The sequence below is a fragment of the Suillus fuscotomentosus genome, assembly GCF_016647785.1.
Source record: "Suillus fuscotomentosus strain FC203 chromosome Unknown F5891scaffold_1, whole genome shotgun sequence".
In the NCBI taxonomy this organism is placed as follows: domain Eukaryota; kingdom Fungi; phylum Basidiomycota; class Agaricomycetes; order Boletales; family Suillaceae; genus Suillus; species Suillus fuscotomentosus.
Window position 1 is genome coordinate 1,006,077 of NW_024539513.1, and position 21,406 is coordinate 1,027,482.

General features: G+C 48.6%; 6 protein-coding genes across 6 annotated transcripts; 3 read left to right on the forward strand and 3 right to left on the reverse strand.

The window, feature by feature from the left end:
• Nucleotides 1–11: 11 nt before the first annotated feature.
• F5891DRAFT_993073 (uncharacterized protein) lies at nt 12–7,635 on the forward strand. The gene is made up of 16 exons (XM_041378232.1): nt 12–352; nt 510–880; nt 930–1,084; nt 1,134–1,446; nt 1,495–1,729; nt 1,776–1,867; nt 1,917–3,164; nt 3,221–5,279; nt 5,334–5,706; nt 5,757–6,006; nt 6,064–6,245; nt 6,294–6,453; nt 6,509–6,581; nt 6,630–6,973; nt 7,030–7,299; nt 7,348–7,635. Exons 1-16 carry the CDS (start codon nt 298–300, stop codon nt 7,552–7,554), a joined length of 6,387 nt encoding a protein of 2,128 aa, XP_041234021.1. The 5' UTR covers nt 12–297; the 3' UTR covers nt 7,555–7,635.
• A 303-nt stretch (nt 7,636–7,938) lies between these two features.
• Nucleotides 7,939–8,757, reverse strand: F5891DRAFT_1179966 (uncharacterized protein; the record flags this gene model as incomplete). The annotated part of the gene is made up of 4 exons (XM_041365854.1): nt 7,939–8,094; nt 8,148–8,261; nt 8,311–8,562; nt 8,614–8,757. The coding sequence occupies 4 exons, from the start codon at nt 8,755–8,757 to the stop codon at nt 7,939–7,941; spliced, it is 666 nt and encodes a 221-aa protein (XP_041234022.1).
• A 924-nt stretch (nt 8,758–9,681) lies between these two features.
• Nucleotides 9,682–12,218, forward strand: F5891DRAFT_14394 (uncharacterized protein). The gene is made up of 4 exons (XM_041370651.1): nt 9,682–9,805; nt 9,861–10,309; nt 10,364–10,558; nt 10,622–12,218. The coding sequence occupies exons 2-4, from the start codon at nt 10,115–10,117 to the stop codon at nt 12,050–12,052; spliced, it is 1,821 nt and encodes a 606-aa protein (XP_041234023.1). The 5' UTR covers nt 9,682–9,805; nt 9,861–10,114; the 3' UTR covers nt 12,053–12,218.
• On the reverse strand, nt 12,218–15,281 carry F5891DRAFT_14390 (uncharacterized protein). The gene is made up of 6 exons (XM_041370650.1): nt 15,052–15,281; nt 14,882–15,000; nt 14,376–14,828; nt 12,828–14,320; nt 12,694–12,777; nt 12,218–12,641 (listed from the first exon to the last, which is right to left on the reverse strand). The coding sequence occupies exons 1-6, from the start codon at nt 15,114–15,116 to the stop codon at nt 12,384–12,386; spliced, it is 2,472 nt and encodes an 823-aa protein (XP_041234024.1). The 5' UTR covers nt 15,117–15,281; the 3' UTR covers nt 12,218–12,383.
• A 1,065-nt stretch (nt 15,282–16,346) lies between these two features.
• Nucleotides 16,347–18,218, reverse strand: F5891DRAFT_1134478 (aminotransferase). Its single transcript, XM_041364773.1, has 8 exons — nt 17,937–18,218; nt 17,807–17,887; nt 17,689–17,755; nt 17,468–17,631; nt 17,308–17,416; nt 17,111–17,257; nt 16,890–17,057; nt 16,347–16,834 (listed from the first exon to the last, which is right to left on the reverse strand). The coding sequence occupies exons 1-8, from the start codon at nt 18,081–18,083 to the stop codon at nt 16,452–16,454; spliced, it is 1,266 nt and encodes a 421-aa protein (XP_041234025.1). The 5' UTR covers nt 18,084–18,218; the 3' UTR covers nt 16,347–16,451.
• A 2,105-nt stretch (nt 18,219–20,323) lies between these two features.
• F5891DRAFT_1179970 (uncharacterized protein) lies at nt 20,324–21,108 on the forward strand (the record flags this gene model as incomplete). The annotated part of the gene is made up of 4 exons (XM_041365855.1): nt 20,324–20,439; nt 20,513–20,568; nt 20,628–20,938; nt 20,992–21,108. 4 exons carry the CDS (start codon nt 20,324–20,326, stop codon nt 21,106–21,108), a joined length of 600 nt encoding a protein of 199 aa, XP_041234026.1.
• Between the last annotated feature and the right edge of the window lie 298 nt (nt 21,109–21,406).

The window sequence follows — 21,406 nt, forward strand, 5'->3', positions numbered from 1 at the left end:
CTGGGGGTCACCGGACAGCTACAGTTACCAGTAGAACGTTCAGTCTTTTGTGCAAATCATAACGGCCAACTCAGAATAAAAGTTTTCAGGCGACAGTTCAACTGTCACCGTCACATTACATTGTCACGCACACTAACGCCTTTCCTCATCGACGCTAGCCCACTAAATATAGTGATAGCCACCGATATCGAGTAATCCCACACCGTCTGGAGTCAGGTGGCGTCCAGACTCCAATTGAAAGGGAGTGTTACTGTTTTCACTGGTTAGGACCTGTTAGGACTCTTAATCCTCCTGATCATGGATGAACTCGTGCATCATTGTCTCCGAGAGCTTTCGTTCGACGGCGATCTTGGTACGTCAGCACTATGTATTCTTATCCTGTCGGCTTCTTTTGGACTCTAATCGCGAAGAGCATCGTTCGAATCCCCATCATAACAACTCTTCAATATCTATTTTCTCGATTTTCTCGAACAGCATCTGATTTTTCTTATTTCCCATCGTTCCTACAGGTTGTAATGTTTCCCGCTTGCGAGATTTCATTGTAGGATTCCATAGTCATGACGCCACCCACCCACAAGTCGTCGACGATGCTTTTTGCGCGTTTGTCTGGTCCATAGTCGTCCAGCAACCCACCGTTCGCGTTGGTACAGTTCCTCCGGGCGTATCATCTGAAGTGTACGTCGCTCCTCAGACGAGTGCAAAGCGTAAGGCGGCAGCTAAGGGCGAAGTGCTTGTCGAAGAAGCCCCACCGTCACTTACTCTCGTTGAGAATGCACGAGATAGGTCATTGGAGGACCTAAGGGCAGAATATGGCGAGGATCTCAGGATTGCTGTTGATCCAGAGACATCTTTTGCTGCAATCACAGGATCTCATATTAGAGTATGTAGCAATCGTTATCTAACTCAATCTGAGCTCATCATTTTTGCAGTCTTCGAAACTCAGTCCAATGGTTTACAGTGCTTTGCAATTCATCACAAGAGGTCGCGAAGAAGGTGTATCAACTGTCGAGCTCGGACGTAAGACAAAGTACGACCAGAAAACGTGCTTTTATGTCATCAAACAACTGCTGGAGCTTGGCTTAATGTATGTTTTGTTCTTTCTCTCTACAAAGCACATAATGATGCAGGGATAGTATCAAAGCACGGCGAGGAGGTGTTGGTAATCACTCCTGCATTCACAGATATTTTGTGGAGCGTAGCGCGTTCTGGCAACAGATTCAGCAAGAGGAAGCCAAAGATGACGAACCTATTGTTATTGGAGAGTGTCATCCGCAGGACGCAACTCCTGTTGAAGATGGGACTCCCTTTGCTGCATCAGAACTCGACTTTGAGCCTGTGGATGCCAGACATCTGTCTAGTCTTCCACTAATCAAAAACAGAATCGTCAAGTTGCTGAAGGCGTCGCCGAATAATATTCATGCGTCAAATAACTTAATTATCACCATCGTAGGTCATGTTCAGTTATGGTGCGGAGGTTTTATTGAATCACTGCAGGGCTTTATGGATCCAACCAAAACAGACCGTCGCTTTTTTGAAACTCGTCTGCGAGAGCTGATTGCGCAAGGAGTGATAGAACGTGTGTTGGTTCCGAGCTTCAAAGTCAAAGACAGGCATGTCAAGTGCATACGGCTTGTTACTCCAGACAGTCAGCTCTCAGAGGGCGGTGTTATTCTTGCCCCTCAGGAAGGCGAGGAGGATGACAAGGAAATCGTGCTTGAGGATACATCTGGTGTGACACATCATTCATGTGTAGACTAATCTAATTAGCCCCACAGCTGGTTACACTGAGGTTAGGGCAAACCGCACAATCCAGAAACAAGTGTCAGATGTACTTGAAGAAGCAGGACCTTCCGGCAGAACTCTCCGTGTAAGTCTCCACACGGCGCACTAGGGTAACAATTTGACTCTGTCCACAGGAAATTTGCAGCGCTCTTGGAAATTTCGATAGACGCACTATCGAACTTCTGCTAACCAGAGCAGTCAAGAGTCGCCCTCCCGCTCACCTCAGCGATCTCGGGACAGCGGACTTCATGGAGTCGTTTGGGCGGGAAAGACGACATCGATATTACACTGTTGCGGCATATACAACTATCATGGCCAGCGAAAAGCTTGATGATACGACAACGTCATATGCTAACATTGATCTCTCAAAAGCCGGTGATTTTGCCATGTTCCATGAGGCGATGTTTTATGATAACGATGAAACTCTCCACCACTATGAAGACATGTTCAAGGGCAAGGAGGGCAGAGTGAAGACAGGAGCTAAGAAGCGTAAAAGGCCAGAAACCGAAGATCCAGGAGATGACGAAGCGGTTGAGGGTACGCCAGAACCTGTCCCAAAACCCAAAAGGGGCCGCCCACGGAAAAAGCCACGTAGTGAGGAGGATGGCATCTCTATCCCTCCGAAAAAGCGTGTTCAACCTCGCAAAAATCCAATTGCTGAGGAGGGGGATGGGACTTCGACGGTACCCAAGGTTCCCAAAAGACGAGGCCGTCCACCCCGACAGAAGCCCGATGCTGAACCGGTCGTTTGCCATACCGAAGTTTCAAGGAGTGAATCGATGGAGGGTGTTAATGACATTGTTTTTGCCGCACAAGTCCCGTCAGCGCCTCCATCAGAGACTCTGGAGGGGGCGAGTATGACCGGCGTAGCTAGTCCTCTGCAAGGAATGACTTCAGCCACATCTCATGTTACTCCTTCGACATCAAGCCCGAAGGAAGGAAATCGTTCGTTTCAGGGATCATTTGACTTGTCCTTATCGGCGGTACATGAGGGTCCCGGTGACGAGCAACATCGTAATCGTCAAGCTGTGGTAGGCGCCAATGTGCAAGCCACGGTATCGCGTCTGTCTGATGGCGTTGCGCTTACAACCGACACTGGTGACCTGATGGAATATCACGACGGGCTTGTGGCAGAGGGACCAAAACCCCAGGAATCTTGTAGACAACCGAAACCCACAATTCGCGAGAAGGGTGCTTCCTCTAGCCCGAGTGTGGTAGAAGGACTACCTGGTGGAAGTTCTGATAATCGAATTGATGAATCGGAGGTCGTTCGTATCCCATCGCAAGTAGTGGATGGCTCAAGGACCGATAGATTATTCGTCATGGATAAGCGCCCTTCCGAACCTATAATTCTCGATCCCGCACTGCTGAGGACGTCCTCTGTAAGTGAACTTCATGTTTATTTCACATCACTCGACTAATGTGATGGCTGATGGAGGCGGACGTAATATCCACTGCAATAGGAGAGAAACGAAAGGGATCCCCACTTTCAGTAACGCCGTCCCAACCAAAGCGTTCGCGAATTAAGCCTAGTGACAAGCTCAAAACAAATACGAACATATCCCATTTACGCCGCGAGAACGAATTTTTTCGGGTAATCCAAGACTTTGGCGGCATTGCAAATCTGCACACAAAACATTTTTTTGATGCTCATATCGCTCTGCTCAATGACATAGCTCACCGCGGAGAACCTGCGAGTGCACCCTCAGGAACTCGTATTGACAAGAGAACCGCAGACGCTACCATAAAGAACATGGAAAGCCGTGGCCGCGTCAAAGTCCTCAAAACCACTGTATTCTCTGTCACCGGAAGTACTCGGCCTGCCTCCCTTGTTTATCTCCCAGACACGCCTCAAGAGAAAATCAACGCATTTTTACATCATCTGAGCCACACTACCCCGGTTCCCAGTGTTCGGCCTGTCAAGACATTTGAGGAGCCTGTGGATTTTGGAGCTTCGAGCAGCGTTTCGCACAACACCACTCTACCGCTTCATTTACTGCAGATGGAGAAATCCGGGCAAGATGATGCTGGACATCAGGTCCTTGACACTACCAAGGCGGAGGAACTTTTCTCATACGACTCTGAAACGATCCGTGACGTACTACTTACGGAGAGAACTACGGTAGCGCAGTTATATGGCTTCAGAGTTGGAAAAGCGGCTCGGTTGCGGGACTTTCACGTCTTTACCCTTGGGTTGCTCGAACAACATTCTTCGCCCCGTATTGCATCTCGCGAGCATTCCATGATCGACATCTCCTTGTACCAGTTCGACGTTCCCATTGCTACTTATTGCTCGTTCATTGCCGTGCTCAGTTACGACGAAGAGCTATCAAAGCTCATGGCCTCCGTGGAGGGTAAAGAAACACTAATTGGAGACCTACCGAACCATATATCAGCAAAGCTGCAGGTGGGAAAATTGCATTCCAAATCTCGCATTCTAGAACTCTTAGATGCCCTTCGACTTCTTGGACTTGTGACTCCTTACGAACCATCCACGGATGACAACGCGGATTTCACATGCACACTCTCTAATGGCAGGACAGTTCCACTCAAGGCAGCCGCTTTTGACGGGTGGCGGGTATCCTCACCATCTGCCGCGCCCCAATATTGGCGCTTCAATGAAACAGCACCGTTACATCTCTGGGCTCTTTCGGATTCTTCTCCGTCCTACTGGAGGCGCGTCTCTGTGAAATCTCGTTGTAATGGCGTAGCTTTCTGGGATGAGCTGCATAAAGTTTGTCGAGATGTCGCTTACGTACGAAGCGCTGTTTGTCCAACGCACGGTACTTCGGGACCTCCAACAAACACATCTCTTCTGCGATTCCTTCGCCGGAGAACATCCTGGGACTTGGAATACCGCCTTACCTGGCACCAGAAGCGTTATCTAGACCAATCTGTAGACCGCACCACGGCTCGCAGTCCACTTGACGACGAGGATATTGACTCACAGCTGCAGCAGATTTGCCATGTTCTTAGTGCTCCACGTGCGCCTGTTGTCGCCTACCTCAAAGAAGCTACTGAAAAGGTTTTACGTGAAATGAAGAAAGCACGAGCGAGGCAGAAACGAGACGGGGAAGAGCATGGTGCGATGCAAAACGCCGAAGCCAAAACCATGCTTCAGAAGAAGGCCGAAGAAGCAAAGCTTCAAAGGGAAAGCGACTGGGAAGCTCTGCTTCAGCGCGTGCATCCTGGGCCTCTTAAGGGGACCATTGGTATCCGGATTCGAGCTGTTCACAGTCGCTTCATACAATCTAGCTCGATCAGAGATAAAGATCGATGGCAAAGTGAAATTGAAAACGCCATCCGGGAGGCTCGACTGGCTTCAAACAAGGTTATTGCAAGGCCGAAGGCGCTTGCGGCCACGCGCCTCACAGCTTTACCTCCTGTTGCAGCCAATCCTCCTGAGAAATCGGTGCATTTTCTCATAGCTCAGCAAGGACCACCTATTCTCGCGCAACAAATAGACAAGTCGAGAGGAAAGTCCAAGACCAAGGAAGGCTAGTTCTATTTATCTACCTTTCTGTGCATTCAGATGTAACCGCCTTTTGTAGACCAATCAGAGAATAGGACACCACACCAGAGGCGCTCTAGATTCCACTGGACTCGAGAATACGATGAACTCGCCCGTGATGCATCAGCTGTAATTCGTGCTCGATGTCGCAGTGGGGTCAAGATCGATCTTTCAGCTCTCGACCAAGTGTTTCCTGCTGTGCCGCGTAATTCTGTCCGCCTCCGCCTCTCACATCTCCGAGAGAATACTGGTGAAGAAGTGTATATGGCGCGCCTCGAGGACCGATGGCATGACCTTTGGGTTCAGCATAGGGGTACCGAGCACCTTCCCGACGAAGATCCTCAAAGCCCGTCGAACTTTGACATAGTAAATCACATAGAGTTTCTTCGTAAACACGTTGATAAGAATGCCCTGTAAGTTTACTTTCGACTGTCTAATTCATATGGATGCTGACCGCAATTAGGAGAGTTGGTTATGTTGAACATACAACTCGAACGAAGCTACCAGCATCAGTGGATGACATCATACAACATTTCGATGTGCTTTGCAACGCAACTATTTCTCCTGCTTGGGAATTTATGTGGCAAGCTGCCGTCGAAGAAGGTCGAGAAAAACAGTTTCTCCGACAGTCTTTCACTCATGCACCAGACGATGTTCCATATGTCACTAACACGAGTGATGATGTAGTCCAAGTCGCGGAAGCTGCGCTAAAGGTGGCTGATGTTTGTTTGGCCTGTCCACTCGCTTCTTACCTTTGCACCGTTCTACAGATGGTTTTTGGCATGTCTAGCGAACATTATGACGCTGATTTGGCAGCGGAAATGCTCCACAGTGTAGGTGATCAGTCTGTATCCCTCGCAACCTCCAACCTTTTGCGCCGTGGAGTCCTGTCAAAGGTGGTTCGTGATCCCAAAAAGATGAAGCCGGGACGTACATTGAAAATATCAGAAGTGTGAGCAAAGTTATTGATTAACAATTCTGCTGATTAACACGATTGTAGCAACCTAAACGCCATCGGAGGCTCGATACATGGAGACTTATTTCAAGACGCTGTCGCTCTGGATGAGGTATTTGCAGAGCAAGTTGACAGCCTGGAATGGCCCTTGTTAGCTTCTGATGGTGACATCGCAGCACTACTCCAGCTAGTGTCAGAGGAACAGGTACGTCGATGACTAGGCTGTATAGCAAAAGTGTCGCATGGACAAGAACACACAGGTCAATTTCATCATAGATACAGCACAGTCACGAAACGCTCGAACAAAGCTTGACTGGAACAGCAAAAAAGCAGGTATGTGCGGTGCCTTAGTTACAGTTCCTTCCCTCTCACAGAGAATAGATGATAATGATATCGAGACTGGCATCCAAGTCCGCTTGAATCCACTCGATGGAGACGATAACGAAGGCAGTGGAAACGCGATATTGCCTTCATATGAGTCAAGCTTGGGCCCTACGAACACATCACTCGACGAGATCAAGCAACACGGAAAAACGGTCACCGGAGCTGACGCTGCTTGTGCTGAGAATACACGATCAAGAATCGTAGATTGCGTGCTATGCACCGAGTCGACATTTTCCAAGTTTGTCGCTGGTCTGGATGGCGAACAACGAATACTGGCTCGAAACATTTTTGATCGAGCTAATGCGTCACCAGAATCAGGTTCATCAAAGTCGCACTACATAGTATGTTTTCTATTCGGGCATCATTTGCCAACTTGCTGATCATTTTATACTTTGAGGCTTTTGGTGCTGGTGATGTGGTCATGGACCTGTTACAACGAATGTCCCAAACATCCCCACCCCTAATTCTGTGGGCTGGATACTCTGTGCCAGTCATCATTTCCTGCCTTCATGCCCGTCCTTGGACAGTGGAGATTATAAAGGAACCAAAAACTCTTGCCTTACCTCGACGCTGGCTAGATATCCGTGGTGGTACGATACGAGAGACCTGGAACGCTATCTTACACGCTGTGGTGGGCATCGTCTTTTTCCATCCAGGAATTTCTCAGGTGAGTGTTTTGACAAATTTGTTCGTGTGCTTAATCTCAATCCGATAGACCGAGCTGCGGTGGAGGCTTAGGGCAGTATGTGACCGACAGGAATTCATAGACATCCTATGCTTCTTGTATCGTGAAGAAGCCATTTACGCACAAGTTGGTACAGCATGTCCACCTGGCACTGTCTGGCCGGCAACATTAGATGATGGAGAGGAACAGCAGGTTTTCTGGTTCATTGGCAAGAACAAGTATTGGTACCAAGTCTAAATCCACAATCATGTTCATCAGACGCTGCGATAACCATAATGCCATGCTGATGAAAGTGTTATGAAATATAGTTCAAAGATATTCTACCGTGATGGTGTTTTTTTTTACCGCATACATGTGAGCTCATCCACGCACCAGTCTCGTTTTCCGTGACCAAGGTCTGGAGTCTGGACTATTCCTACTCGCTATGAGCTCTCACATTAATGGCGACCATGACCTTCAGAGAGGAGAGCCAGCAGTGACATGTAAAAGTGTTTCAGTTCGGCTCTCATTTAGTGCTCGGAGTACAATATATACACTAAATAGTGGTCATCCTGTCATGGTATTTAGATGCAACGAGGGTATAGAGAATTTGCGGGGAGGAGTTAAGATGTACAGCAGGCGCTATGCATTTTCCAGGACTCTGACAGAGGCAGCCCAAGAGGTCCCTTCGATATTCCAGAATGTTGAGAGGCGGATCTGATGAAACTTATAACCGTCTCGCCCTCCGACTTTCCACTGAAAAAGCGACCTCTGAGTTAAATGACCGCTATCGCATTGCTAGTTGACAGTGTATTAACAACAAATTACGAGAGAAGAACGTGCACACATACAATGAAAAATCCAAAGAAGTGATACGCAATTTGACGCGCGAGATCAGCCCTTGTGATGGGCTTTTCATTCGTCCCGATGTCGATAGGGAACTCCACTGTGTCGTATCCGGGCCACTAACACTGAACTTAGGTCTCGCAATCGATCGAGGGTGCGAACACTTACAGCGATGACGAGATTGAAAGTCTGGACCTGAGTACGGTCGACTGTCGGGAACATAATTTCTTGGGCGTTCTTCAAGTGCGCTCCACCGCTGGGCTGAAGACACTTCTCCAAAGGAATACTCAGACTATTCCTTTCTGTATTCACCTGAAACATAACAGTCGAAGAGCCGTCTTTGTTATACTGCGGAATGTCCATCGGGACAAACTTCTCTACGCTGTGAGAGGTACTGCCAGAATACTGGATGGAGGGATTCTAGTCCCCGTTAATCATAGTGACAAAATCAACTATGCAGATAAAACTCACCGATGCTGAAGAGATGGGCATATTAATAAACGACGGATGGTCGCTTATTTGGTGGGGATGCACAACTTGGTGTATACCCAACGTGTTGTTATACATGGCGTAGGGAAAACGTTCATGACCACTATTCTGCTGCGAGTATGACATATTGGTAGATCTGGATTGATCGTCGAGCCGGGAGTGAGTTACCAACATACGAGCTGCCTATAACTTTACAGAGGCACAGGTCAAAGAGCTCTCAAAAAGTTACTTGCCCATAGTCCCCAACGCCAATGGTCTGAACTGAATTCATGCAGCTCCGAGCCAGGACGTTTAGGCTGAAAATGAGGATGAGGGTTCATTGTACTCCAGGCCCAAATCTTGTTCCTCGGAGACGGATAAAGCAGAATGTCATTGAACATGAAACTAGACCACCACAGGCATGTGGGAATCCTGTTAGAGCTCGATGACTCCGCAAAGCCGGTCCCGTCAACTGATACACAAAGAACGTCATGATGACCTTGTACATGGACTCAGGCTTTGTCCAAACACTCAAGAGAACTGTCTCACTCCGGAACACGGGGTTGTAGTTATCGAGGGAAATTGCAAATATATATATAAGCACCCAGTTCCCAGTACAATACTGGCAGCTAAAGCTCACCTGGATGTACTCTTGAAGACGTGACTTGACTCGGAAGACAATCATATTACCGGGTGAGACAAAACTGAAGAACAGATACTTACGAATAAAATCAGACAGCTCCAACTTCCAACACATGGAATCTCTGAGTCAGGACTCGCCCGTCATGTATTCAGGTAGCGTCCCAAGGCCAGCACGCTCGCTCATCAACTTGAAGCTACCCAGATCTTTCGGACCTATGCTGCACATTGCAGTCTTGAGTTCAGATCTGCCATGTGAACACCTCGTAATTGAATATCTTGAGACAGATCATTAAAAAAAGCTTTATCATACATGCAAGGACAACTTGAACGCTGACAAGAAGTTGCGGAGATTGAATTTGTGCTCAATAGACTCGGCACCGTCACGGCTTGGTACTAGGTCCACCTGGATGAACTGACCTGATATTCCAAGTTGACGACGTGGTACTGGGAACATTGATCGTTTCAACGACTCCAATACCCATGGAAACCGACCTACTTTTGTCCTCTGGTGGCTATTGTATGATACTAACAAACAGGGTCGATAACTTGCCCAGTGAGGATTCCTCGGGGCCGGATATTCAGTTATTGTACTCACTCTCGCCTGGCAGGACCCTTCATGATCGCGCTTCGACTTCAAAAAGGTGTGGGTTGTACCTAGTACCTTTTAGGTTGAGAGGATTATCCATGAGCGCCTCTCTGGACCCACACTGTATCAAAAAGACGCGTGTTTTTGTATTTTCACGAACACGTGCCAGTGTGGTGACCGTGTCGAGAACAAGGATTGGGCAAGGTATAAGACTTGGAGTTGGGAGCAGACTGATAGTATTGCATCCCTCACAGCTAATTCCCGATACACGCGTCAATGCCAAACTCGCAGCCCCTGCGAAAACCTTCTCTCCTCTCTCGAATAGGGGCTCGTATCGATGACCGTCCTCATTCACACTATTTCAAACAAAGAGAAGAGACTCGTCTCAGACCTCTGGGAAACAATCACGAGGGGAAACAAGCGTCGGTGTCAACAACAGGTCACGCTGGTCGTCATCCTCAAGCCAAGCAGGTAGTGGAACTTTGATTGTAAGAAAAAATCAATTTCATTGAATCTTCGGTATAGCATGTGCCGGACCCTTCCTTCATCGATCGTGTACCTGCTACTCGCCAATCGACGACTTTTTCACCAGATACGGTCACTCAGGAGCGGAACAACCATGTATATGGCATCTTAGCGACTGTGTCCATCTCGGGATCTTCCCCTGGGTCCGATATAAAGCCCATGTCCCTTGACGATGCCCCTCTATACTCTACCCTGGTTCGGAAAAGGAGTTCCAAAATGTCTATTGAACCTTCCTCATTGACAGGCACCTGTCGCAAGGCTTCGTCTCAGATATCGGTTGATTCATTTTCTCCGAATGTTGATCAAAGCGTCCAGCATAGGGCTTCATCCCGTATGTCGGTTGATGTTCCTTCTGCCTGTCAGATCCGATGGTCATCAGACCGGATGGTGATCGACGAGATCCAGCACCGCTATTCTACACAGAATCTCCCACAGAAGGTGTACAGTCACTGTGCTCTCACATTTATCACTCGCCCGACTGTCTCGCCAACCATAACATGTTCTCGTAATACTTCGGTACATTCCCCACGAGAACGTACGCTCGCGTCGAGTGTTTTGCCACCCACATCCTTTTCATTACGACATATATCTCTATCGCACGGTAGAGGCTCCCCTTGCGGAGAAGCGAATTCGGCGTCGGTGCCTCCGTCGCGATCATTATCCATGCAACATGGGTGTGACAAGGAAGGTCAAGTCCTTCCCCCAACAAGATCCCCTCCTTGCCCATGTACATCACCACCGCCTCCTAGCCTGATCGCCAGCTCCCTTTCACGCCCTTGGGGTCGCTCAGAATTCTCACCAGCTGCACCTCCCGGAATATTCTCCACGAAATATGGGACCCCGGTTTTAGGGGAGGGGAATAGATCGCCTCCCACGAGTCTAGATGCTGTTCATCGTCAATGCCCTACCAATAGGAGTCGTGCTCGTGCACGGAGATCATCCTCAGGGGATGACGCCAGTTACAAGCGTCGTTGTATCCGACAAGATAGCCAGCCTATTGCTCTTCTCTTCATTGATTCTCATTCAACATGCAACACGTCTCCACAATCGCCTCATTCGCTCTCCCCTATCAACGAGGCTTGGCTCCCGCCTATGGAGAAGCAACTGCAAATGGCCCACGAGTCACAGCTGAAAGCCAGATTCAGGAAATTCAAAGCTATCATCGGCGGGGCTGTCGACGAAATCAAGGAGGAAATTGTGCTTTATCACAAAGATCATCGAAAGCATAAAGGTGCACACACGAACACCAACTCGGAGCCTTTTTCAGGAGTTCCGGACTACCTGAGGTCTTTAGAGCGTTACGACCCACCGGAAACCACAGATACATCCCGATCTCAGCTACGGACGTCATTTGACATTGAGAAGGATATTAACAATATCGCTCAAACGTGGACGAAGCTCGCGCTGTGCGATTCTCCAGCGGCATTGGGAGAGGATGCCAGTGATGGGATCCTTCCGGGCGAAGTACCCTATCTTTCTTTATCTTCCCCAAGAATCAACGAGCCTCCGATGAACCAAATCAGATCGCCACCCTTTTGTAGGACTGCTGATCTTGGCGCAGTCAAAAAGGTTCAGAGTGGTGAAGTCGATATGGGAGATGCCGTGAACTTAACGTTTCGCCGACGCAGGGCTGTGGATGCCTCCAATGCCAACGGAGTGGTCATACCTCGACTCCCTAAATCATTATAATTTATAGCTCCCATCGCGGGTGGACATAGTCGACGAAGATATGATACATGAATCTATACGAACTCATAGTGCGCACAGATGTAAAATTTAAACGTTACGAATCACAAGTCTTAACGAACTTCACAAACGCACTTCTACGCTATACGATAGACGTAGACCACGAATTAAGAATTGACTGGTTGACAGACAAAATCGAGTGACGAGCGGGGTGTAACTTAGTGATTTAGACGTTGAGACTGCAGGCAAAATTTTCGAGCCGCCAGCAGGACTAAGATATACCGCCACCGAGTACAATATCAAGACAATTCCAACGATCGCAAAATCTGTACGATCAAAACATGCCCATACCATCCTCATCACCATCGCCCCACCCACTGGCAATGACTTCTTCGTCTTGTGGACGGGGGGAGGGACGGCGTCCGGGAGACGGTGAAGTATTCCGCGTATCGTTTGGATGGATGTCTTTTGTGGGAGCAGGTTGCGGTATGGGCGCGGCGATGCCTTGCGGTTTTGCTTGCGATGGCTGGGCACTGTACCATGAAATCTTCACTGGACCTACTGCAGCGATGGTTGATCCTTTGGCAAAACCCTGACCAAATTATGAGCACAAATCCGATACAATAAATCATCTCTTGACCAACCTGCTCAGCAGCTGCTCTCGTCTTGAAATTGACGAGAACTTCATCACCGCCGATGCTCTCCGTTGAGTCAAGCTGGCCGGTGGTCTATAATTATCAATGAGCCACGCGTCCAAAAATGAAGAATCTCGACGTACTTCATACCAGTCCCGCAATGCTTGCAGGCTATCTTCACGAACGCCCTTCACCAACAACTTCCTTGGGCGGTTGTCGAGCTTCATACTCGCCCTAGGAGGGCCACCTCGCGGTGCTCCGCGGTAGAAGGCTCCACGTGCCCCACGACCGCGACCTCTGTATCCACGATACGGTGCACCATACGAGACTTCAGGAGTGGTCTCCGATATTCCAAGACTTGCTGCCTCCTCCCTTAATTTTGCGAGTTTAGCCTTCAGTTCCTCTGTAGACTCCCCAACGGCATGCAACTCAAGCTCCTTATCCAACCGTTCTCTCTCCTTTTTCTCGTGATCATTCTGAGTAGTCAAGGCAGGGGAATGGACCTTGGCGGGGATAGCCGACGATGGTGACGGTACTGATGAAATCGTCATCTCCTCTCCCAATTTCCGTAATCTTGCTAGAATCCCTTTCTTCTCCTCGGGAGAAGAGGTCTCTAATGAAGTCATTAAAGACTTCTGCTCCGCTATCTGTTGCTCCAGCAGCTTCTGCTTCGCTGCAAGCTCTGATACGACGGGAGAATGAAGGGGCGGTTTACGGGCGGGAGTCGTGACGGGCGGTACAGGAGGCTGGGTTGGTGCAGAAGGCATGGGGGTCTCACGCGCAGCCAGGTTGGCCAGTAGTGGTGCAGAGGCCGCTAACATTCGCGATCCTGTTTGCCCATGTCCTTCCATTGGCCGATGCCAAAAGACCTTCACAAACCGATTCCCAAACACGGCATCTTCCGACTTCCATGCAGCATGAGCCTCGGTGTGTTCAGCGAAACTCACGAGGGCCTTGGCACTGCGAGCATCGATCGCAACGTTGGTGACTGTCCCGAAGCGCTTGAACCAACCATTGACAGCGTCAAGGCTGAGCTTGTCCTCTGGAATCTTTTCCACAACGAGTGTTTTATCTTGCCGTCGTTCTGGACGGAAGGTCTGCGCGTCACCACCAAATATGCCTCGTCCACGAGGTGCACCCCTCACCCCGGCTCCGAACCCACCACGTGTGTTGTACGTCGATGGCCCCGGTACACTCGGAACACCCATCTCCACGTCTATATGTTGAACTGGTTGCTGCTGCATGGGTGTGGAACTCTGCTGGATGGAATCCCCTGCTGGTGATGCCGGCGGTGCAGATTCTTGAAGCGGCTGGGGAGTTAGGTCCTGTATGACCGGAAGTTCGCCAGACCTGTCCACTATGTGAGAGACTTGACTACTGTCCTCTTGCTGAGCCCTGGAAAGTAGAGGAGCACGTTGCGTTCCACGACCCAAGCCGATGCCGGCCCCATTCGGACGCATATCCATGCGTGCCTCGTGAGGATCATAGGGGGCACCTTGGGCCATACCGAAAGGCATTCCACCAAACATTGGTAAAAATGGTACAGCACCATTCATAGAAAACATTTGCGATGGGACGAAAGCATCTTCGCCATGACTATACTTGCATAATGCACCACGAGCACAATATCCATTATCTGTAGGGATACACGTGAGCAGCTTCTTTAAATTATTACGAAAGAGCAAGCGCACTATGATAATCACGACATATTCCTTTTCTTTGGTCTGGCGGCTGATAATTTTGTGGTCGTCGGGTGCCCACACTTTGATTGCTCCCATTCATGCCGCTACCCACTGGACTATTCATTATCATCCCTTGGCCACCAGGCCTATTTTGGCTACCACTCCATGCACCGGTAGAACGAGAATCACGACCGTTGGGATACCGTGAAAATTGGCCTTCTGCACTTAACCGAGCACCTTTCGTGGGTGGGCGCCCGTCACGTTCATCGTGTTCCAGCGATCGTTTCTGCCCTCTTTCCGTCGGCGAGTGATTAGATAGGAGACCATCCAGAGGTATAGGAATCCCAGTATCTGCAGAATGTGAGGCCAACGGGAAAGAACTTGTTGGGTCGCTGGCCGTGTACGGGAGATACGTCTTAGTTCTGAGAACAGTGAATAATGTATCTATAAATGAGGGTCCCTCTGGGTACCGAATTGAGAACGAGACGCAAATATTGCACCAGGATCATGCGCACCTTTCTCTAAAAACTCTTCCAGCTGGGAGCTGAGCTCCTTTCTCATCTCATTTTCTGGGACATTGTGCTTCAGCAAAGCGAGAACGTATTCTGCAAGTGCCCCAGGCTCCGCGTCACATCTGAATATTCTTGTTAGAGTCGATGAAGATAGAGCATCCGGTGATACGCACATTGGCTCCAGAGTTCGGACCAACCAGGGCTTCAGGTGAGTTACAGTGGTCGGGTCGTAAAGCATTTTCACCAGAGAAAAAGAGAGAAAAGAGGAGTTATACAACTAGCCTGTGTATCTTGAGTTATCGAGGACGGAGAAAAAATACAGATGTTAAGAAGTATAATGGACTGCCAGACCGATGCAAGTAAATGCTCAGGTGGATGCTCTGCTTGAGGCAACTGCCAAAGGGATGATGATTAGTTTGCCCTTGATGACTAAGCTATAAGGGCATGTCTTCTTAGTCAGCCCCTCTACTAGCGGATGACGGCAAGTATAACGAGTCAAATGATGTGCTTGATCTTAATGGATCGGATTCGTTGCTGGTCGCCGATAGCTGCAACTCGATAGCTACACTTCGTACTATTTTCATCAAGACGCTCAAACAAGTCACGTCGAATCAGTACATGGTGTGCCAACGATTGCTTCTCGGCCTGAGCATCCGAATATCATTCGTGTCCATAGGCTGGAATGAACGGATATGCACTGACGTCAAAAAGACAGTATTGTCACACAGTCCTGCGAGATATACCCATGATGATGTCTTCAAACCCAAATCACGCATGCAGTCAAAGGCCGGCTGGAAGTGAACATAAGTGGACTTTCGCCTTGACAATCTGTGTAATTAGTGTACCTCATGTATCATCTCTGCAGGAGCTCCCCTTTCTGGAGGCCACCTGCCATACTAGTTCAGGTTATCCGTCAACAGCCGAAGGAGATCCGCTCAGCACAGATGATACGAGCTGCAGGCATGTTTGGCCAAATCCTGCGACTGAGGCGCAGAGGTCTCCGGTAGAGCATGTGCAGTCGCAATAACTTCCTGTTCTGCCATTGTCGTCAACAACAAATCCAGCGCCGAGTGTCAAAAATTTAGTCTCCCCAATTGTTACGGCATGCATGACTAGGAGTAACACTGCTTCACAAGCTATACCCGCCTGATTACCGCTGCTAGCCCCAGTTGTATCTATATTCGAGATGCCCATCAAGAACGTAAGCAGCGCACTCACCGCGTTGTCTGATCAGGTCGGTCAACGTGGCATCGCGAGCGAGCATAATTATATGTGCGTGATGCGCCGTCAACCAGGTCATCGAAACTGGTAGAGCATGAAGGCTGAAGAACTGAGAACCATGGTCCCGATACAGTGTCGGTGGGCTTCCGTTACCAGCGCTTACTAATAACAGAAAAAATAACCAGCTACCTGGACAAGAAAAATCAGAGGGCTAGCTAGCACGTAAGGATGTCATAAAACCTTCGGCGTTACAACTAACTGAAATTGTCATCTTACGATCGTCACCAGAGAATTTTAGATTCTATTGAAATGCACAAATAGATCTCCTGTTGTAGATGCAATGGCAGCTGCACTACTGCGCCACCACGTAGTTCCAGTTGCTCTTGATAGCCCCCGTCTGGATACCCACCAGCTCCGCCCAAAGAGGTTCCGAGATGGGACCCATACCGTCCTTACCAGTAGGAATCGTGACATCACCACCGTTGTACCCAATTCTGTCCACAGGTGTGACAACAGCAGCCGTGCCGGTACCAAATAACTCGATAAGTCGACCCTCCTTTGAGGATTGGATGATCTCGCCCATGTTGATTGGGCGTTCGGAAACCTTGATAACATCAGGAAGACCTCCGAGACGCTTGATCCCCGAGGCATGGTTACGGGCAAGGGTTAACACAGAGTCGCGTGTGACACCTGGAAGAATCATTCCGTCGAGAGGGGGAGTAATGAGTTCAGTAACTACGAAGCAACGAATTCAACATGCGTTTGAGGCACCACTGAGATGAATGCTTACTACCGTCTTTGTCCTTAATAACGGCGAACAAGTTCATGGTGCCTACCTCTGTGAGCCAGTGCTCGGGGCCATGTAACCACAAGTTCTGCGCGTAACCCTGTTTTGCTGCACTTTTTTGTGCCACAACACCTGGAGCATAGTTCGCGGCAAGCTTATATGCACCGGTACCTTTAGGTGTAGTGATTACAATATCCGGAAGGTGAGCTAGGAACTTGACGTACCTCCAGGCGCGGCGCGAATGTACTCTGTTGTACCATGTAAAGGTACAGGCTTGAACCCATGAGGGTAGTATGGTCCCACAGGGCTGGTAATCACGAAGAGTAGTGCTTCGGTGGGGGGTGCAACACCTAACGTGCCATTAGTGCCAACTGCAGTGTCTCTTAGTATCAGTGTGGAAACCGAGGGTTGCACTACCCACTAAATGTAGGTCGGATGTAAAGACTGTGTCCGGGCTCCTTAGGTATCCATTGACGGTCAAGAGAAATCAACTCCTTTATGCATTCGAGAAGTGCATTTCCATCGAATGCCTGTTGGAGATAGGCATGAACATCTGCTCAGAATAGGATAATAGAGCGTACGGGAAGCGCCAGCCGCTTTGCGCTGCTGTTCATACGTTTCATATTCATGTCAGGTCGGAACATCGTCACAGTGCCATCTTCGTGTCTGTAGGCTTTCATACCCTCGAATAGTGATTGGGCATAATGAAGCACGGTAGCACTAGGGGATAGACCGATGGGGCCAACTAGAACATAAGAGCAAAGATAACGATAAAAGCTATGACGAAAACGGTAAGCCTTACAAGGTTCAATACTGGGAGCTTCCCAGCCGGTAGCTTCAGTCCAGCGGATCTTGAGCATGTGATCTGACTGGAATGACAATGAGATACGACACATGAAGAACCTGAGAAATTGACTCACGAATGTCCGCCCGAACATAAGGCTCTTAGAAGCAGGGAGTTCCTTGGGGCTCATTGTTTTGGTGACAGTGAGCCGGGAGGGCTTCATAGATTGTTAAAACGAGAAAAAAAAACAGAAACATTGTCTATACCTCGATATCAAGCGAAACAGCAGCTTCCTCCGTCGTAGAGATATTTTGGGACATGTACCGGCTCCCAATGGCAGCAGCTCGCCATGATGAGCGTGGTGCAGACTGCGTAAGCCTAGTAAAGTGGAATGATAGCCGCACAGACGACATTGCTGAGCTCGTGGGTATGAATAATGCTGCGGATTAAGGGTATGCTGAGATATATCTAACGAGGTCAATTTTTATACAGTGACGTTAACGCTTGTTAGACCAAGACCCGCAGGGCAGCCTAGCGTGGCACGTGGTTTACCAGCCTTACACGGATCTAACTTACTTCCGCACTCCGTTACAAAATTGAAACTTTGAAGCGCACCGGTCATTGTCTCGACGACGACGGCGTTGATAGGATCAGAAATTTCCAGTTTTTTTTCTTTCCTCATCTATTAATTTTACTTATCACTGCTTGAATTACGCTTCCCACCAGTCTGATCACTCTTGCATGATTCAGATGCAGTTCTCACTGCCATCCCAATTCCCGCTCCCGACTCATCTTCTGTAGTTGCATACAGAACTACCATAAGATCTAGTCGCACATCTGATTCGACCAAGAAACCACAACGTCACAGGAACCCGACTCTATTCCCCTCTTCAAATACACAAATCAGACTCTTCCTGTCCATAACTTGCGAATGAAGGAACACCTAAAGGATTGCAGCCGGAAGCATTCAAAGACGCCGACTGGCAAAGGGCTCCAGCCACAACGAAAGAACAACTGGGTAAGAATAGCTGCAATTAGTAGACGTAATTTCTCGGTTAGTAATAGTATCTTTTCTTTCTGATCTCCGTCGATTAAGACTTCTGCATCAGCATTCCTCGCTGCTACAGACAGAAGATCGTCTTTACCGCGCTACAGAACTCTTCGTCACAGGCATCCATTCAGAAGTCTGAACAGCTGTAGATGACTTTCTCCCGCCCACCAAAGGAAAATTTCTCCGCCAGTAGTAAGCACCCATACAATGCGAACTCCAATGTTTACGCAACCCTCCTGCTAGTGTTTGTCCTGGTAGAGCTATCAGTGGCTTGCATGTTACATGATGATGACCACACAGATGTAGACGAGCTCGCTGGTTTACGTAGTAAGGTCGAAGCTTTGGATGTTGGTTCAGATGAATGCATAAGTTGGCGTTTGCGAGTGGTAGATTGAAGCGGGTTCCACAGGGAGGCGTCGAGATTGGCGTCATCCATGAGTACAATCAACACATCAAGGATCTATATTCAGCACTGTACACCCGGAAATGCTCATATCTGTGTCATGGCCATAACATCCAACCACTACCCTTCTTGATGCATCAAAGTACCACGGCTTCCTCATCAGAGCATGGTATGTTACTCTACCATCCCCGATTCTCCGCTGACTTTGCATTAGCGCACAACTAATTGCGGACCCTTATGGCCTCGACCAGTTAAACGCAGACTCGTGGAATCTCTCCCATTCGTGCGTTTGTGCGCCACTGCAGATGCAGCAGACTCAAGGAGACAAATTTTCAATGGGTGCTTCCCCTGGCGCTGTTTACACCACACCGCAGAAGAGTAAGGACGTCAATGACAAATACTCGTGTGTGCGCCTTATATGCCAGCAGCGTAACTGTCCAATAGTGCACAGACATGTCTCGCATAGGTCTTGGGAAGACTGTTCCACCGGATATTAATTGTGACACTTCACTCCTTTCAAGGAATGTACTCAATCATCTTTCAGGCAAAAGGTACACTAGTCTTGACGTTGTTGATATCGGATCTTGTTTTATTGATCATTCATCATTTATAGGGTCTTACACGTCTGACTCTATAGACCATGACTATGATACCCCAATATTGTCCTTCTTCGAGAGTGGCGTGCTGCTATCATGAAAAGAACTGTATGCCAGTGCAACAACAAGAGATGTGGATGCAAGCATCAATAAGGCTTGGCCAAAGCTGTCATAACTGCCGAAGCTTTTGTCGCCACGCAGGTCGGCGAGATGATCCACAATCTCAACATTCGATTCTCAGAGCCTGACCCCAAGGTTGTCGGCTACCCTTACGGGTCTTAGTTCGTCACCTGCGGACATCCTTATTGATATATTTACTAACAGCGCTCTTGTGGGTCAACCCTTCAAGTTCGTTTGTCACGGATGCCGGTGATCGCACACAGGAATCCATCTAGTCAATGAAGTTTTGAAGCTTTGCATAATGCTATTGAACCAACAAATGTTTCGGCTTTTCAGACTGGTGCCAGGTTTGTGTGATTCACATTTCAGCCGAGCGGATCTCCGGCCGGAACGAAAGTACCGGGTGGTGGAATTCGTCGACCATGATATTATACGTAGGTGCTGTTGTAAAGAGCATCCATTCCCAAAGCTTCACCCACGCTTATGTCTATTCCAACGACTGAACTCGTCATTTTCGACACTACAGAGGAGGTTCGTAATGACTGCTCAATTTTGAGTCCTGCATTCGAGATAGTTTCAAAGTCTGATGGTATCCAGATGTGCGTATCGTTCCCCTGCTAGTATATATTACCGGCGATACAGGGCTCCCTAATCATATCATTATTGCAACAGGCCTGCCTACGTTGGAACGCAGATCGAGAATCCTGCTCGAGGTTATGTCTTCATGAGTATGTGACACATATTTCGCTAGTCTCCAAAGAGGCAGGTAATAACTCCCTGGCTTCAGACTGGGATAGCTTAGCGCACCATCAGGCGATGCTAGAGTCCCCCTCGTACGCGACTCTGCTTGAAGTTTTGAATCCCGCATATGGAGGCTGGTCGAAGATGTACCATGTGATTTTCAATGCCCATACCATCGCATTCCAGCAGCCTGTCACGGAAGTTCTCCTCCTCGCCATCGAGAATCCCGATCATCGCACAGAGGTGTTTGACATCCTTACCAAGATCTCGGACTCGACTGAGAACATGCTCGTGTTTGGTCCTACGCTTGAAAATGAGAATGTGATTATTGTCGTTGGTGGTTGGCAGAGCGTTGAGGTATGTGTGGAGATTATCGCAATTTTGGACGTACTGATATTGTTGATTGCTAGGCTCATTGGCAGATGGTCGCTAATCCTGAGCCGAAAGCTGCGCTTGAACGGTTGTACACTCTTGCAAACAAGGACCATCTATTTCACAGCACCTTGACCCCTTTCATGGGGAAGTAGCAGTTGTGTGTTATGTAAGTCGAATTAAAAGCACGCAATTGTACGTTCAAGTTTCTGTACCACAAAGTCGTCATATGTGACGGAATGTTGTGAGGCAAAACAACGACTTGGAAAGCATGCCCCGACTCAAGGTAGGGTGTGGGGGAAAATACAGATCAGAAGGAAGTGCCAGGATCAATATCACTTTTCTGGGCTTTGCCCAGTTGACCCCGGCACCTGAATTTGTCACGCGCTTCTAAGCAACCAGCTAAGTCATTTAAGTATAAAATTAACAATTGTAATAAGTTGTAAATAAGTT

Bases quoted from the DNA above. Each gene is read 5' to 3' on its own strand.
- F5891DRAFT_14390 (XM_041370650.1), bottom strand. From the start codon at position 15,116: ATGCTTTACGACCCGACCACTGTAACTCACCTGAAGCCCTGGTTGGTC. The intron at 14,321-14,375 runs GTGCGCTTGCTC...GTATCCCTACAG, and splicing joins AATATGTCGTGATTATCATA to ATAATGGATATTGTGCTCGT. The intron at 12,778-12,827 runs GTACGTCGAGAT...TGATAATTATAG, and splicing joins CATTGCGGGACTGGTATGAA to ACCACCGGCCAGCTTGACTC.
- F5891DRAFT_1134478 (XM_041364773.1), bottom strand. From the start codon at position 18,083: ATGTCGTCTGTGCGGCTATCATTCCACTTTACTAGGCTTACGCAGTCT. The intron at 17,756-17,806 runs GTGAGTCAATTT...TTGTCATTCCAG, and splicing joins TTATGTTCGGGCGGACATTC to TCAGATCACATGCTCAAGAT. The intron at 17,058-17,110 runs GTACGTCAAGTT...CTACACCTAAAG, and splicing joins CATTCGCGCCGCGCCTGGAG to GTACCGGTGCATATAAGCTT.
- F5891DRAFT_993073 (XM_041378232.1), top strand. From the start codon at position 298: ATGGATGAACTCGTGCATCATTGTCTCCGAGAGCTTTCGTTCGACGGC. The intron at 6,246-6,293 runs GTGAGCAAAGTT...ACACGATTGTAG, and splicing joins ACATTGAAAATATCAGAAGT to CAACCTAAACGCCATCGGAG. The intron at 7,300-7,347 runs GTGAGTGTTTTG...TCAATCCGATAG, and splicing joins TCCATCCAGGAATTTCTCAG to ACCGAGCTGCGGTGGAGGCT.
- F5891DRAFT_14394 (XM_041370651.1), top strand. From the start codon at position 10,115: ATGCCAAACTCGCAGCCCCTGCGAAAACCTTCTCTCCTCTCTCGAATA. The intron at 10,310-10,363 runs GTAGTGGAACTT...TCTTCGGTATAG, and splicing joins GTCATCCTCAAGCCAAGCAG to CATGTGCCGGACCCTTCCTT. The intron at 10,559-10,621 runs GTTCGGAAAAGG...ACCTGTCGCAAG, and splicing joins CCCCTCTATACTCTACCCTG to GCTTCGTCTCAGATATCGGT.